General features: G+C 38.6%; 1 protein-coding gene across 2 annotated transcripts in view; it reads left to right on the top strand.

The window, feature by feature from the left end:
• Positions 1 to 17,991, top strand: part of GALNT11 (polypeptide N-acetylgalactosaminyltransferase 11) — a 53,749-nt gene that overhangs the window by 21,934 nt on the left and 13,824 nt on the right. For both annotated transcript variants that reach the window (XM_052807120.1, XM_052807112.1), the window contains exons 4-9: positions 1,166 to 1,332; positions 5,690 to 5,815; positions 8,129 to 8,378; positions 11,282 to 11,399; positions 13,221 to 13,373; positions 15,979 to 16,197. In XM_052807120.1, the coding sequence (XP_052663080.1) occupies positions 1,166 to 1,332; positions 5,690 to 5,815; positions 8,129 to 8,378; positions 11,282 to 11,399; positions 13,221 to 13,373; positions 15,979 to 16,197 (1,033 nt within the window). The remainder of the gene's footprint in view (positions 1 to 1,165; positions 1,333 to 5,689; positions 5,816 to 8,128; positions 8,379 to 11,281; positions 11,400 to 13,220; positions 13,374 to 15,978; positions 16,198 to 17,991) is intronic.

Here is a 17,991-nt window from a genome sequence, read left to right as displayed (position 1 = left end):
CAGAGGATAAGATAGAAGAATGACTGATGACAAAGGCTGTTTCTCAGTTAAAGTCCTTGCTTGGTATCTGGATTGCACTGCTCTGAACACTTTCTATTAAAAAAGCAGATTTTTCTCTATAATCTGTCTGATCCATAGAGGGGGACAAAACCCACCACTGTAACAACAACAACAAACCCCATTGAATTTAAAAATAAATAAAACTGCATCTGTTTCTGTAGTGGTTTTTCTGGTGTGGGTAAGATGTAATGAATTGTACTTGCTGAAAAGCCTCTCCCAAGAGCTAAGTTCATTCCAAGTCAATGAAGATTTTTCTTGTATGCTTCTGGGTTTTCATTTATAGTTTATTATTTTTATTGGATCTTCAAATGGCATTAATCCGTGATACTGTGCCTTATTAGAAGTATGGACAAATTTTGAAAATGAGGAGAAAGAAAGAATGATGTTCTGCTTTGAGTGGGATTCAGCTTGCAGATTAAGATGCTTAAACTTAGATAGCTGCATGTTAGTCAGTTGTCTCTGCTTTTATTATAATTAGCAGAGATCCAGTCAATGCAGTTAATGGAGCATGCAGAGCTCTTCAGCTGACAAAATGCACTTGCCAGCCTTAGGGTGAGCTGAACACTATCTATACTCCACTGACAGCAGTGACTAGACTTAAGTGTCTTCATCTGCAGGCTGAATCCCAACCTTTGTTGTTTAAATAGGTATTTAGCACCATTGGAGCTCTGTTGGGAAATCCAACCTAGTCTCCAGCAGCTGGCCAATAAAGTTGCAGGTTTTTTGTAGGCCTCATGTCATATTTGCCATTCCTGTACATGTCTGAGCTACCTGAGGGTACTAGACAGTGTTTTGACAGCTGAAAAAAGCCCTTGGGGTTTTTTCTTGTTTATGTCTTGAGGATCTGTGAGTCTCACTCCCAGCCCAATCCGTCATAACCTCTGTTTTCTAACAAGCAGCAATGTTAATTATAAGTCTGTATTATGTGGAGAGTAACTATGCTGAGTCCTACTGTAGATGTTATACACCTGGGGTCTTTATCTTCAAGTTAGGGGTTCTTCCTACACATTTAATGTTTGCTTGCTATTTATGAAGTTTCAGTAGTGACCTAGTCCTATGGAAATCCCACTGAAAATAGTGATAACTACTATATTTCTGTTTGCAGATGTAGGGAGAAGTCCTATCCTTCCGATCTGCCATCTGCCAGTGTTGTTATCTGTTTCTACAATGAAGCGCTTTCTGCCCTGCTTCGCACGGTACATAGTGTCCTGGATCGCACTCCTGCACACCTTCTTCATGAAATTATTTTGGTGGATGACAACAGTGAATTGGGTGAGAGAACCTTTCAATAATATTTTGGTCAGTGCTTATACTTCTTGACCTTCCTATCTCTTCCTGTGCTTTATTGACTGGTCATAATAAAAACATGGAAGACATGATGCAAAACCGATTTGTACTGCAGTCCATCTCCAAAAAGTGCCAGCCAGTAAAGATGCATGTTGTTCTGAGAAGCCCAAGATGACAACCCCTTTGACACCGATGAGCTTTGTATCATACAGCCTTTAACATTTAAAAACAGGCTTTGAAGGTAATAATGAGGAGTGTGTATTTGCAGAGGGGGTGATTAAGCTGTTCTTTATAGTTCAGCTGTTTTTAACATTACCTTGCTTGGCTGCTCTGGTGCTCAGAGCAGATTACACTGATCTTTCCGTAAACTTTGTGGGCCAGTACTCACTGTGAATGCATCTGAAAGGAATTGAATGCACATAGTCTCAGCTGCGGTCTTGCAAATAAGTTGAGGTGGCACTATGGAAACAGCGCGTCAGTTTTTTGTACTTGCTCAGCATTTCAGACTGGTAGGTGCTGGGACGGAGCTCGGCCTTTGCTGGGAGGGTTCTGCGTGGCTCTTGCACAGCCTCTTGTGGCCACCCTAGGAGTAGCTGTCCCTGGCTTCTGGTGGAGCAGCCTCTGCTTCCTCAGTCTGGGAGGGGCCCTGGAGGGGTGGACCTTGCAGAATTGCTTTACTGTTGTTGAAAGATTGATGCTTCGGCATTTTTCTCTCGAATGATGGACAAGGTAAAGACAGACACGCAATTCAAGCGTTTTGGCACTTCAAAAGCAAAACGCCTGTTTAGGAATGTGTTAGTGTGGCAGCACCTGCCAGCAGGACTGTGCAAGTTCCCTGCTTGCCTCAGTACGTACAAAGTCCACAACTTCGTGCATTTTTAAAATGATTTTTAGATTATATTTTTTTTTAGTACACATTTGGTCTCATCGTTTAGTTTCTGGGTTAAGGTCTCACTTGCTTTAAGAGACTGATTAGATATGTATAATATGGAATGAAATTCTCTTGTTATGCAGCTAGTTCATTTCTCTGAGGTCAGATGAAGTGTTAAGATACAGGAGAGAACAAAGATCAAACACTCTGTCCCTTGCTGATAAGAATGTGTAATATTTAAAAGCTTGTTTTGTTGTTTTGTGTTTTGGAAGCAATACGTGCTCTTTGCTGCAAAGTCTCTTGAGCAATTTGTTGTTTTAAAGTTTCGTAACCTTCGTATTCAGAACTAAGCTTAGTTGAAAACTCATTCTTTTGAATATGGTAATGCATTTGGTTAATGCCTGTGTTTAGGCAGTAATACCATCACTTGTCTGGTCTGTTGCTATTTGAAGGCCAAATTAGGTTCAAAACATTCAAGTAGCTACTTTTGCCTTTCTGACTTCAAATTAATATGTTTTGAAGCCAAAGATGGGAGGAGATATTGTTTATACAGAGAATTACTGCTCTTGATGATTGCACTGCTGCTTAATTTTAACGGGTGGAATTTTACAGCTGAAGAAAGGCAAAGCTGGTTTGATGACTGAGGAGGTGGACAGAGACTTTGGCTGTGCCATGGATCTCATGTGAGCTTGGGCAAATTGCTTAATCTCTATGCCTCTCCGATTTATTTATTTTTTTTTTTAAATTCATTTTCCCTACCTTACATACTTCCTGAAATGGCCTCTTAGATTAAATTCTGCCTATTTCTTCAGCTTTAAATGTAGGAGCTGTGCTGCACGTCACTGCTGTTGTGCAAAGCTTGCACCTTTGGATCTCGTTTTGCCTCAGAAAGCTGCTTACACTCAATCATCAACAGTCTTACTGGTTATGCAGGCATTTCCATGAATCAGCTGAGTCCACTGTTATATTTTTCTTTCCCCTTGCTGCAAGGCAGGATTTCTTTTTCTAGCACAACCTCTTTTCTCCCTGATTTAGGCTTTACCTGTTATGGAACAGCCTACAGGACATGTTGAAGGCTGTTACTGCAGGCATTCTTCTACTCAGAAGAAGAGACTGAAGAACAGAAAAGAAGCAAATTGTCTGCAACTTAGTACTTTGAAATAATAACACCCGTGACTCCCATCCCAGATTTCTCTTGTTTGGAGGAGCCTTTGTCACATAGATTTGGAGCAGGATAATGGCTGAAGTAATTTTTGGAGACTGTCTAGTGGCTGAAAGGGAGCAATTCTGTCCTTGGAGCAAAATTTCTCAAGCAGGCTGTATTGAAGCAATTTTCTGGGTTATGTCAGAAGAAATCGCTCTTTCCAGTGGTCATGGAGCTGGCACACAAAAACCCATCAACAACAAAAACCCCAAAAGGTGTCTGAGACCAAACTGCCTACTGAGAATGGTCCATGATATGTTCAGTCCCAGGCAATGGCTGAGCACAGTTTCCAGCAGAATACTAGTTTGTCCAGGCCAAAACTGTACTCTGAGACCATGTTAGCCATTAGGTACTACTGGCTCTTAGGTTCTGCTGCTCAAGCCCGTGTTGTGGGTCTAGTTTAGGTACCAATATGGACTTGACCTTTTTTTTTTCTTCTGCTGTTTTCAGAAGTTTGCACATGCTATTGCGCATGCAAAACTATTTCCTCTTGTATTGTATGTCCTTTTCATGCAGCCTTATCTGCCATAAGTGCTGAGTTTGATAACTGACCTTTTCTGCTTTGTGCTAGCCCTTTGTTTTCTGCAGTTGTACACTGTCTTTCCCTTGCTATGATACATCAGGTGAAGAATGATTCAAGCACTAGTTTATTTTAGGTTTGCAAATTCTTCTGTCCTGCTTATTTGGGTATCTCATTTGGGTAGCATCCTAGAGATGACTTCATTTCATCAACTTTCTAGGAGACTTTCTCCAAAAAAAATCTTTCCTATTGTCTCTGGCATATGATGTCACAGTCAAGACCAGAGGAGAGAATGCCTGTGACCCAAATGACTCCTGTCTGCATCTCTCCACAGACTTTTCTTCGTCCTAGAATATTCTCTAGCACCACTTTTGGTATGTGGTACTTTCTCATTTTTTATCCGTGGTGCCTCCTTGCAGTGCAAAGGCTGAGATCTTAACATTTGGAGTTGCTTCTGGGAATCTCCTTTTCAGTCTTCCTGTCTGAAAGTTCTTGTACCTCTTGAAGGTTACAGCTCTGGCTTCCACATATATTCTTTTGGCATTTAATCGTGTTAACAGCAACTTTTAATGTTTGAACTGACATTCATCATAATAATATTTATTCCAGCATATCTGCTGTTGAAAGTCTGTCTGCCTCTCTATACCAAGGTTCTCTATAAAGTCTAAGCTGGCTTTTTGTTTTTCTTCCTCATTTTATATTCCTCTTTATTTCTCCATAAGCTTATTAACTTATGTTTTTCCATTACTTCAGTCTTCATGTGTCCATCTTCTCTTCAGTGGTCCTACTTTAATGTTAGAAACCACTGTTCTTGGGTGGAAAAAGTATTGTTACTCTTAAAACTGCCATCGATGTAAGTTAAGTTACAGTAGTGCCTATAGACCTCAGTGAACTTTGTTCTCCTTCAAAAGCACATGCTTGCCAGCAGTGTCTTTGATCCTTTTGGATTTTAGAAAAGCAGCCACCTGTGAGTGAGTTGTACTTGGTATCTGCTGTTGTATCAGCTAAGCAGGTACAGATAATGAAAGGTGTCTTCATGCTTCTTTTTAAAGGTGTTAACATTTGTTTTAGCGTATGGAACATAGTAATTTAAATCACTTGCCTGTGTGAAAGGGCTTTTATTACTTCTGTGGTAAATGACAGTCACCATGAGAAGAATTTGGAAATGTCTTTGGAAGTGCCTTTTATTTTATTTCTTTTTTTTAGCAGCAGTAATTCCTTTTAGCATAGAGTATAGTAGTTCCAGTTAAATTGAGTCATATTGTACTAAAGGTTTTGCAAACAGAACAAAAAGGTAATAATCCAGTCTGTTCAGGAAAGCAAGGCTAAGTATAAAACCTGAGACAGTGGCAGTGCATAAAAAGTTAGTTGGGAAGATACAAGGAAGTGCTTTCTATCAGGACTGCACCCCATGACAAGCCCAGTCATATGATCCATCACCCTCTTAAGTGCAGGCTATGTACCTGCTTTGTCCATGTGGATTTCCACAGTGCAGCAGGAAAAAGTGAAGCAGATAATAGGAAAATGTGTGAATAGAACAATAAAAAAAGGCCACCAGAATTGGAGTGCAGGTGTAGGATGTGGGACGACTGACTGTCCTTTTGATACTCTTGGTTTGAAGCTGTGCTGTATTGGGGTAGCTTTTTGATGAAGTTTTGGGGCCTTTTTGAGTTGAACATTTTGGGACTTTAAGCAGAACTTTCACAATTTCCATCCTGTAGTTGAATTTGTGTTTTCTTTTTTTCAGCTGACTTGAAGAAAGACTTGGGTGAATATGTTAAAACTCAGCTTCCAAAAACCACAAAATTGGTAAGAAATGAGAAGCGGGAAGGCTTGATTCGAGGAAGGATGATTGGAGCCTCTCATGCCACAGGTATACTTTCTTCTTTCTGTTTTCCTTGCGTACTTTGACCATATGTTAATTGGGTGACTTATCTTTCTGTAGTGCAGCTCTTTCAGATGTTGAATGTTTGACTTGTGATTGCTTTAGCCTGCTGTAAGGGCTCTGCATGTCATGCCATGTTCTAAGCTACACAACTTAGCACAGGGGAAGAAAGCTTTGGAATAGTGTTATCTTAGGTGAGAGACGTTTTAGCAATTGTTTCAGAATATTAGTGACTTTGAAATGAGTTAATTGCATTGATCTTTGGCTGTTATATTAACTTATGTCGCAACAGCTACACAAAGTGTCTTCAGTGATAGCTGTATTATGATAATTGGAGACCTTAACTAACATTACCTGTGTATTTAAATGTTTACGTCATGCAGTTGACCATGATCTTTATAAAGCTTTCTCCAGTATTTCCTCATAGCTTTATTGAATTAGTCCTCACCTGAGGTTTTTCTGTTACTCAATGAGAAGGAAGCAAGGAGGACTTGGTACTCACTTATATGTAAATATAGAGTAGATATAATAAATTCACTGTTTTTATAGCTTGTAATTAACTTCAGGAAATCTATGCTGTGTAGGAGGGGGGAGGTGTTTTTTCAAGTCACCCAAACAATGACTTCACAAATTTGGAGCCAAATTTGAGTGTCTTTTAAACCTTGTCTGAACTGTTGATTTGTAATTTTTCTTATTCTTCTTGTGGAGGTTTGCTTTTGATAAAATGAGTTAATGTTTTAGGGTGGGTCAGTGAGATAGTAAAACAAAACCAGCATTTGACAAAATTTAGTGAGGCAATATAGAATTTTCCCTATTCCTGCCCTGAAAGAATGTTGTCTCAGGAACATCTCCATCTGCGCTAGGTATTGTGGTCACAGAATATTTTCTGCATGTTTCATGTGAAAACTGGTGCTCTAAAATGGTAATCTGCTTCTTATTAAGGTACAGTCTAATCTGGTTTCTAATTCACCAGTCTAATTGTAGTGTTTCTCATACAAGCTTTTCTGTTGTTGCAGTGAGTGTTATTTGGGATAAACAATGTTTTGTGCTTTATGTACACTGTGTGCCTTTTACCGTAAGATGCTTCCAGTTAAATTCTTTGGCATCTGAGAAAGTATGTGCTACTTTCTCAAATAATTTTGAGTGGCAGATCAAGTCCCTTAATTGGTGTTTACTCATTACCATTGTAATGGCATAATCCAGAGAGAAAATTGTGCTTGCACTTTCCAAGGTGTGCTAGGATTCATTTGAGTTAGTGCAATTTTAAGTCATTTTATTACTCTTCTGAACTGCTGGAGTCTTTTTTTTTTTTTTCTTTTTCCCTCCTCAGTCAACACTGTCTGTTAATGGGTGTCTCGTTCTATATGTATGTTTCACAGTTGTTTTCTTTAAAGCTCTTTCCCATGTCTTCCACACTATTCTAGTGTTACATAAATTTTGCGTTGGATCATAAAAATTCAGATGACTTGTTCGACCAGCTGAGCCTGAAGGTCCCTTCATGGGTCAAACTGCCCTCTCTGACCATGGCAGATAATCCCCATGTAAACTGATGGGACTGAAGTGTTGCTTGGTCTAATACTGGTGAATTTGGCTATGCCCATTTAGGGCATTCACTCTCCTTTTAAACTGGTATGAATCCACAATCACTCTAGAGTTACTGAAATGGGGAGATGCTCTGTGTTACTTTATATTCAGGACTTGAAATGTTGTGGCCTGTGTCATGGATGAATGCAGATTAATTCATCAGAATGACTTCGTTTAAAATCCACAGATCTTAGCTGCAACAGTAGTTGGATGGGTGCTGAAGTGTGATATGAAACGAGCTCAAGGCGATTACAGTCAGTGGACAAAACCAGCTTTGTCATGGGGATAATTAATCCAGCCCAATATCTGTCATTGTCATCTATCTCTGTAGTGTAACTCAGGCGTCGGAGGTGCTCTGCATTAGGACAAATGCACCTCCTGACTCTTAGAGTGCTGGTCTGATGATGTTACATTTAAAGTACAGTAGCTCTGCTGAATCTGGGTAGAAAATTTGATGACTATAAAACCCTGTCAAAGAAATGCAAATAATGGCCTACTTGAATGTGAATAGTCGTGATCTACCTTCTGCCTTTGTGACTGAACTAATCCCTGTGGAGTCTCTGGTTTGTCAGTGCTTCCAATTGCAGGTGGTGTTTCCCCTCTGTTACACAGGGTGGTGAGGATACTGCTGATACTTTGCTGCTGATATAATTGCGTGTGTGTTTGTGTGTTTCATGCCACCATGGATCTTTATTTTGTGTGCTTTGGCCTCTGTAGGGAAAGTGCTGGTATTCCTGGACAGTCACTGTGAGGTGAACGAGATGTGGTTACAACCTCTGCTGACTCCCATCAGAGAAGATCGCAGGACTGTGGTGTGCCCTGTGATTGACATAATCAGTGCTGACACGCTTACCTACAGCTCTTCCCCGGTTGTGCGTGGAGGGTTTAACTGGGGCTTGCACTTTAAGTGGGATCTTGTTCCTTTGTCAGAACTGGAAGGACCCGAGGGAGCCACCGCTCCAATCAAGTAAGGTTCCTCCTATGTGGTGTGAAGCTCTGTGTAACATACGGATGATCAGAAGCACTTCTTAAGCATTACGGAGTGTTATCTGGGTGTGCAGTTTTAGAAGCAGGTGCCTAACCTGTCAGATATCGACTTGTTTATTTTACTTAGAAATAGTTTTGGTTACTATTACCTATTTCAGTTTAATTTCTTGCATTTAATCATGAATTAGATATATCTGTCTTACTAGGTCAAGAAAGCAAACTTTTAGAGAACACTTGTACAACAGCAGCTTTTGCTAAAGACAAAAGTCTTAAACAGCTTATGCTATTCTGTATTAAATCTGTCCAATAATTTCACTTTTGAGCTATGCATTGATGTTTGTTTCCAGTCTGTCAATGTGTTTGGCTTAATGATGATATTGATAACTGCCTTTGTGCAAGTAATAGCCTGCATAGCTCACTAATAGAGGCTCTATAATTTCTGTGATGAAATGCTAAAGAATTGCTAGATTGGGAAAATATGTTTTTGTGGTAATAGAAAGGTGGTTTCCTAGCTGATGGCAGAGAACCTAAGAGCATATGGTAATTTTCTATGTCAACGTCATTTTTTTGCTCTAGATTTCACTTACATTTTTCCTCAAACAAGCAATTATTTTGTCATAAAGCGTCCTAAATGAACACACATGGATGTGAAAATCATCTTTAAAAGATGACTTGTCTCTTTGCACAATGTGGCAAATGCCTAAAACTGTCTGTTGGAAGTCTGTCCGTATTGTTTTTGTGGTCTTTTGAGGGTTGTTCTGAAACAAAAGTCTTGGTAAAGCTTAACACTAGGACTTGAAAGTTACCTTCCTTAATCTTTTAACCAATGATGGCTGTCTTGCCTGTACAGAACTGGCAATATCTGGTTCCTGCTGGACATGTAACTGTTAGAAAATGATGTCAGTAGACACCTTTTTTTAGTAGCAGGCACATATGGTTCAGACATGAGAATAGAAGCTGTCCTAGCATGAAGCCCTTCATGAGAAGGGCCAGTGCTGGTAGAGCAATAGCAAGAAGCTGATTGTGCTTTTTCTAGTCGCAGGTATCCATCTCGGTACAGAATTCAGGTTTGTAAGGTGGAAGAACTTTACCTTTTTTACAGACGGACTCCTTGCAGATCATGTGGTACTTTTATAAGATTTGCAAAGTGAATCAGGAATTGGACGGTCTCATCTCTCTTTCATTCTCTTTTCTTGGACTGTAAATGAAGAGCATTTCGGGCTGATGCAAGCAGCTCCAGGACAAGGTTCTCTGCTGTTATCTGACAGCTCTGCAGTTAGTCTTTCCATGTCTACCCATCACAAGATCTGGTCTGAGAAGCCAGGAAACTTCTTAAGTTACTTAACAGTTTGACTGGCTTGTTTGGGAAGTGTCACTGTGGCAGTTTCTGAAGCCAGAAGGGAAAGGACAGACTGGGAAAACATGAATGGGGAACCAGCATAGAAAGTCTTAAAATCTTTATTCTGTTAAGAACTGTTCTCACAGTTAATCTAGGGAATGCCTGAAGGTTAGTTCTTGCTGTGTTCAACACTGTTGTTGCATTCCTTCAACTCACTTTTAGGAAGAACTCCCATAGAAAAGGCAGAGAACTTTACGGTTAAAGGGAGTCTAATCATCTAAAATGATTACATTTTCTGAGTGTGAAAGAGACTTTTCCTACTTGGAGGTCTCTGCCTGCTTTGAAAAAGAAGCTAGATTGCTATTTAACCTTTGAAAATGGCTTTCCATCAAATGGAAAGTCTTACATTTTACATTTTAGAGACCTTCATAATAGATATTTTGGTGTCAGGGATGAAAAAATTGAGAGCAACCTTTCAACCCAGGTTTTAAAGTGACAGAAACTGTAGTAGAAAATTGTTTGAGACCAAGCAAGGAAATCCAGACTTAGGCTTGGCTTCATCACAGGTTTTTATTAATAAGGATGGGAAAAAGCTTGTTCCCAGCCCATCATATGTTCCAACTATCATATTGTATTTATGTAGTGTTTTTACTCTTTTTTTATACTCTTCTAGGGCATCCACATATTGCAACTTTGTGATACAGTAGCAATTCAATCTAAAGACTGTACAGTGGGGATCATACACTGTTGTTTTTACAGAATAGAGCACCATTCTAGTAACACACAGGCAAGGTGAAAAACTGGGAAATGCCAAAGAGAACACTTATGCAAATATACAAACTGTAAATAACTTACCAATACATTGATCATTGCATCAATGATGAAACAACACTGCTCCTGGTATTTAAAGTCTATCTATGAGGCAGAGTACCATTTCTTTTAGCAGCCTCCTTGCTTGTATAATTTAAATTTGGACCTTGTTTCTCAATTTAATTTAATATGGGAAAGTAATGTGTTACTCTGGATTCTATTCTTTCTGCAGTTCAGTCAAGCCTGGTCTGTATAATTTGCCCCTGTAAGAGGGGGAAGAACACGTTATTGTGTGCAAGTGTACATGTTTGTAACTGTAGGGGAAAAAGCTTCTGGTAAAGACAGATCTAATTAAAGGCAGCTCCTAAGTTTCACTGTAGAAAACTGGATGGACTCAAACTTGCACAAGTTTTTACTTTTTTACTTTTTTTTTTAAGTGGTGACAGCCACTTTGTTACTTTTTCCTTGTCCTATCCCTTTTCCTCAAGCTTAGTATACAAAGAAATATGGTTAATAGGTATTGGAATAATGAAAGATCACAAATACCACTTACAGATCTGCTTTTGAAAATGTTTTGAGACCAGAAGTGTGATCTAATGATTTCTAGTGTCTGCAGGATTTAAATTGTATTATGTAGGTCTAAATTTAAGCTTTGGGACTAGCAGATTCAGCTAAAATTACTGGGTTTTTTTTCCTCTGAAAGAAAATGAACTTCTTTCAATGTTCCTTTTTAGGTCACCTACTATGGCTGGAGGCCTGTTTGCCATGGATCGCGAGTACTTCAATGAACTTGGACAGTATGATAGTGGCATGGACATCTGGGGAGGAGAAAATCTGGAAATATCTTTTCGGGTAATCTAGCTTTCATGTGAATTTGGACTATGAACCTCGGTATCTTGCTGCTTCTCTTCCCTATACAGTTTCTTTAGCACTGGAATAGCTATTTGCACACAGAAATTGGCATTTTTATTCCCAGGACGGATGACTTCAGTGTACAGTAACTGCCTTTACAATAATCTTCAAGTTAAGTTTTAATGGGAAGATTAAAGAGAATTTTGAGCTCTGCAGTTAAATGTTTGCGATTTTTTCTTTGTTTGGTGGAACATTTCATAATACCTGTAGAGAAGAATAAGAAACGAATAATCATGCAAACTTCTGAAATGAATTTTTAAGCAATGTCTGATGAATTTCACAAGTCAGTTAAAAAGATGTGTGGCTCACAGCAACATTGATAATAAGTAAGCTTATTATATTTCCTTAGAAATGTGTGGGGCTTTTCAGACACTTCAGCCTCCTTTGTGAGGGCCTGGAAATGTAAATTTTTTTTGTAACTAAATTAAGATTCATGCAGAGGAGTCAACTTGGTTGGAAAAATAATGAGAAAGTTGTAATCAGGGGATTCGAAACTGGTATTTCATTGGGCTTCCTGTATTTTATCTCATCTTCCCTGTTACTCCACTGAAAGAAAAACAACTTTTTGTGCTCAATGTCATGTTTACCTCTTCACTTTTGTAAAGTGGATTCATAACAGGTTTGACAAGAGTCTGCCTGAAAATGATATGCTATCATGACAAATATGAAAAGGGGATTAAAAAGTGAAGTTAACATAAAAACCCCCAAACTAAACACACAACCCCCAAAACCTTAGAGAAATCTGTCAAATTGGGTCTTCAGAGAAATCAAGATTAGAGTTCAAAAATAAGAACTGGCATCTCATAAATTTGAGTGACTTTAAAGGGGTGTGTACTGAATAAATAAAATCTTTCAAGTCTTCAGTACAAAATACAATTATTAGATACCTGAGTAGAAGTGTATGGAGTGTGAGGAAATTATTGTTACTGTGTAATACACAGTTTCAATAAAAAGGGCTTTGAAAAATTGGAGGATATTCAGGGAGCTTTATAATGTCTGCAAGCTCCATCTCCCTTGGGGGAGAGTTGTAAAGAAGTTTGGCCTTTATCTTATCCAGGAGGAGTTTTAAAAGTGACTTGATTATAAACTGCTAATGTGAGGTGATCTTCTGAGATCCGAGGACCCCTTAGTCCAACAAAGGGCCAACGATGACAATTTGCTGGAAGCTGAAGTTTAAAAAGAAATTTAAAGAAATAAATGGAAGTAGAGTGTGAAGGAAATCTAGATTTGGGGTGCAATGGAGCTGGATTAAGGCACCTAAATGTAGCATCTGAATGTGAACAGTATTTCTGAGTTCCCATATACTTAACAGAAACAAACAGCTGTGTAAAATAGGTGCTTATACTTGAAAAGATCTCCAGGCTCCCTTAGTGATATTGACTGATCTTCATTATGTATTGTGGAAGTGTGGACATGTAATTCTCATGTAGGTAAATAGATTTAGATATCTTAATCTGCAAGTTCAGTGTTTTCTAGTAGGTCATTAGAGCATAAAATTTTAGAAAATTTACTATTTCTTTTGTGAAAGCCATGTCATGTTATGTGGAAAGTGTGATGATATGACAAAAATAGTCTTTTCTAACCTGAAAATCTAATAATTTGATTTGTCAGAAAGCATGACATACATGTAGGACAACATTGCTGACACCTAATCCTGTCATAATGCATAAACCTACCTAAGTATCCCTTGAAGAAGGGGAGGAGGTAGTGAGCCTTGACAGTATGCTTACAATGAGGTGTGTTCTGCTTTTGTATGGACAGATCTGGATGTGTGGTGGTAGACTTCTGATCATTCCCTGCTCCAGGGTGGGACATATTTTCCGTAAAAGGCGTCCCTATGGCTCACCAGGGGGACAGGACACTATGGCTCATAATTCACTGAGGCTGGCACATGTGTGGATGGATGACTATAAGGTAAGAGACAATTCTAGGTCATGAAATAAGGTTATTAACTGGCTTGTTTGTCAAAGGACTGTATCACGGTGGGGTCTGTTAGCACCTCTAATGGGGTCTTCCTTCTGTAGTCTGATTTCCTTACGTTAATTTTGATGTGAATTCCTAAATTCTGTAGGACTGTCATTTGGCTTTTGGGTGCTCAAGGCTCCTCCCTGTTACTTCTGCTACCTGCAGGAGATGCAGTTTTATGCCTTTTTAATGAAGTAAAAGATGGTGAAAGAGTTCTTGTAAGCTCTGCATTGCTTGGTGTCCAAATCAGTATTACATGGCAGCCATATACTGCTATATGCCTTCAGGTAGTTTCCATGTTGGCGAGACAGGGATTTTCTTGGTTGGTTGTTTGCTTTCTGTTTTAATTAGCAGCCTGATTCTTAGTCTTGCCCTGGAAGATGAATCAGGATTAACTTCTGGATTCAAGGGCAAGTGTATTCCTTCCTTGTCTTCAGATCTTGGTACTGATGCGTTTGAATGTAGATTGGGTTTTTGTGAAGCCCTTGATCTCTATGATACTTGAGGACATTTTTGCCTTGTGAGACCATAGGATTTGCTGTGTGGCCAGCTCCTGTGGTCCCTACAATTTCTATACAAGACATAATTTATTAACTTTATATTCTTTAGAGGTTTATGTTTCAAACGCTATCCTTTATCTTGATGTTCAGTCAGTTTGAGGAACCTATTAAGGGTCATTAATTTTTATCTCCATTCTCCATCTCAGTAATGCATTGGTAGATTTGATCTATCACTTTCCCTTTTATTGGTGTCTGGGCACAGTTGTTTTGTGATTAATGATGGCTTTCTCTGAAGCTTGGAAATGATTCTTTGTTATAATTTCCAGCTAATACTACTTTGTCCAACAAGGACTTAAACTGCTGATTCTAGCAGTCTTTTATCACAGATTTGTCCTGAATGTTTCCAGCTGTTTCTAATCTAATTCTCTGATAGTTGCCAGAGACTGTCATTATGACAGATTTATGTATGGAAGGCAAGCCTGGAAATATTTTTGTTTTTATAAGTGTAATGCAAATATTTAGGGCCTGTATAATTTACTGAACTGATTGTATGATGAATAGTACAAAGATAAGACTTAAAGGACCTGTTTTGCAGCAAAGAGCAAATATCAATATTTAATAAATAAAATTGCATAATGGAAGGCAAACAGCAAAATTTTCATAACTGTCAAAAGCAAAATGTAAAAGAAGTAAGTTCATGTATACAATGGAAATAAATAATGCAGAAAAGGTAGGATACTAACATTTGAATTTTATCCAGGAAAGAGGCAATTGGAATAGCAGAGCAACTTTTTTGAAGCAGACCAATTTCTGATACTGATGTCCAGTCTATCTCTGAACTTCCTCAGAGTTGTCCAACAGTCCAATGTACTTTAATGCTTCCCCTTCCTCTGCTATTAATATACCAGTGATACATCAAGTGCATCCAAATACTCAAAGATCTTGATAAGGACAGATATGTAATTTATCTTGAAATGGCATTGTCTGTCATCTGAATATCAGAGATAGCAGTAGGTAATTGAAAACTGTTAGAACCACATTACAGTAGGTGAATTCCAGATGTCTGCTAGAGATTAATCCAACAAAATACCATAGCTCAGTGCCCTGAAAACTGATTTCTAAGTAATATCTAGTAAACGAGTTAATGTGCAAATACAATGCCTCTTCTATGAGCTCTGTAAATCTAGCTGGAATTAAAGACTCTACAAGGGGATTTTTCTTCTAGTTTTGGTAATAGTATTCATGCCACATTGTACATTCATGAATTCCTGTTTGTCCCCATTGTCTCTGCATTAGAGTTGAACAGCACGTAAGATTGAGCCGGAATCTTAATCCGTCCTTGCCTAACCAGGTACAATTCCGAGTATAATCATAAATTAGAACATGAAAAAATAACATCGTGGGAGCGTTTCTGGAGATAGTGCAGATGAAGGGGAGAAACTGGGCTTGACAGAAAGCCCAGGTGACAGTTCTGATTCTTCATGTGAATAAATGCATGGTCCCACTGAACTTCACAAGATAGTCCCATTTATAGGTTTATTCTGATATGGAATTTTTTTTCCCTGGTAACTTGTAAAGTTAGAAGGCTGGAAACTGTGGAAGACAAAATACACTTGAACCCCACAACAGTGAAAACAATCAATTACAATCAAACTAATTTAAAGAAACCTTTGCCAGGTGAGGATGATGATGATGATATACACATTTGTTTCTGACTTAATGAGTCTAGGATGCCTTTATTGCCAATGGAGTGTAGGGCTGATTTGTTTCCTCCTCAAGTTGGCATCTAAAAAAGGTCAGCAGATTCATGCCTGAGAAGTGTCTTCATCAAAAAAAGCAGTCTAGAAAGATTAGCTCAGAGTTAGGCAAGATAAATCTCACCTCCTGTGGCAATCTAAACACTGGAATTTCCTAATGCCAGTTTCAAACTTAATGGTTGAAAGGACTAGCAAAATGAAATGAAACTTTGGGAGTTCTGCAAACAGGAAACAGTTGGAAATCAATAATCTGAAATTCTTCTCCCCTTGTACCCAACCTGTTTCTCTTAAATACAGGAGCAATATTTTGCTTTGAGACCCGAGCTAAGGATGAGGAACTATGGAAATATTACCGACCGTGTAGAACTGAGAAAAAGATTGAACTGCAAGTCATTTAAGTGGTATTTAGATAATATCTATCCTGAGATGCAAATATCTGGGCCCAATGCCAAAGCTCCGCAGCCAGTTTTTATTAATAGGGCACAGAAACGACCGAAAATAATCCAGCGTGGAAGGGTAAGATAAACTTTCTTAAAAATACAGAATTCTTTTTTTTTTTTTTTTTTTAATTATTTTGAGATTCTTTCTGAAAGATTTACTTAAATACAATAAAAATGGTCTGTTTCCATAGAGCTTTAGTTTTGCAACAAGCTGTCTTGAAAATAACAGAATTTCTGTCTTTGGACAAAAGCAAATCAGTTTCACTGTGATTTGTATTTCAGGTCATCTGCAGACTAGATACTGTTCAGTGAGGTTTCTTACCTCAAAGCTCTGAGTTACGAAGTTTTGATGTCTTTAGAATGCACTTTCATGGCTGTTGGTTCTGAAGATGGATTTGGATAGAGAGAAATTTGGCCTCAAATATTCATGCTCTGTTGGTTTATGATAAGAGTACAATGTAATTAGTTTCCAAACTCTCTGCTTTTACTGGATAATTTTCTGCAAAGATGAACATTTGCATCTGAGAGTAATGATGGCTTTTCTAGTCCTGAAAAGGCTGTTAGATAATGAACAAAAAATGAGTTTTGCTCCTTTTTTTTCTTCAAAGTAGAAGAGATGAATTTTTACATGTATTCATGAAGGAAATCATGATTAAATTCATGCCTTAGCTCTGACACTTATGTTTATGGGTTTGGATGCAGGCAAAGCCAGCACACAGTTGCATCTGTTTTGTGCCAGATTGGTCTGGTGTGTGCTTTTTATGCTTCCCCAAAATAACGGATAACTTCAAACCCAAGACAACATTCTCAAGGTCTTCTCTGTGAAAGAGAAGACCTTGGAATAAACTATTTCATGTGCACATAGATTATGGTTAGCAGATTCCTTTCTAGCTCAATAATTGGAAGCATTAAATAGTGATGCAGCCCTCTCCGCAAAGTAACACTGGCTGCAGTAGCTGTTGACAGTTGCTGGTCCTGCAAGTAGGTTCAGCCTGGAGGACCTGAGTTCATGCAGAACCTATTGACATCATCATTAGAATTTTGCTTGGAAGCAGCTATCTGGGAATCCATGATTTGTGCAGTATTTTTATAATAGTATCCCAGCCAAGCTGTAAAGTTATTTATTAGGGCAAACATGCGTAGTTATCCTGAATAAAACTGATACAATGGGCTGATTCCCCTAGTTGTTAAATGCTGTTATTCCCCTAGTCAGACCTTGTTTGTTTTCTTTTTCCCCCATTTAAATTTAATAGTTTTCTGCTTTCATTCAGACAGAAGTTTAACTAAGGAATTGCTGATGTAGGGGAGGCTACTTGAGGGATCTGAATCCCTCAACAACACTTAAGGGGAAATCTTCCTGGCAATAATTTCCCGTGCCTTAATTTGGAGAAAAACTTTGTGCACCCTTTAAGAAGGGGGAGACAAGACACAGAAAAATGCAGCTCCTCGGCTTCGTTCTCCAGGGTTCAAGAATTATACCCAGCATTGTGTGAGAGAGTCAGCTTTGGCTCTGATGATGGTATAAACTATTTCCAGATGCCTACAAGGAACAGAACGATCAGCCAATGTCACCACTGTGTGCCAGACTCTTTAGGATTCGGGATGAATCACTCCAAATCCCATCTTATTCTCAAAAACTAATTGGGCCAGAGATAAGTGCTGGTTTGACAGCTGGGAAGAACTGTAATGATCACAAATTGTGACAGTTCTTAACAGTGTTATCAAATGCTGATCATCATGGCCAATAAAAACAAGGACAAAAATCGTATAAAACTCATGTAGCTGTATGGTTTGAAAGCCTTCTGTTGAGTGAAGAATGATGAAAATGAGATCTCTCCTAGAAGTCTCTGGGGTGTGAGGAAATATTACT

This window comes from Harpia harpyja, chromosome 1 (genome assembly GCF_026419915.1).
Source record: "Harpia harpyja isolate bHarHar1 chromosome 1, bHarHar1 primary haplotype, whole genome shotgun sequence".
NCBI classification, from domain to species: domain Eukaryota; kingdom Metazoa; phylum Chordata; class Aves; order Accipitriformes; family Accipitridae; genus Harpia; species Harpia harpyja.
The sequence above is the reverse complement of the archived record's forward strand: the minus strand, read 5'-3'. Positions and strand labels throughout refer to the sequence as shown.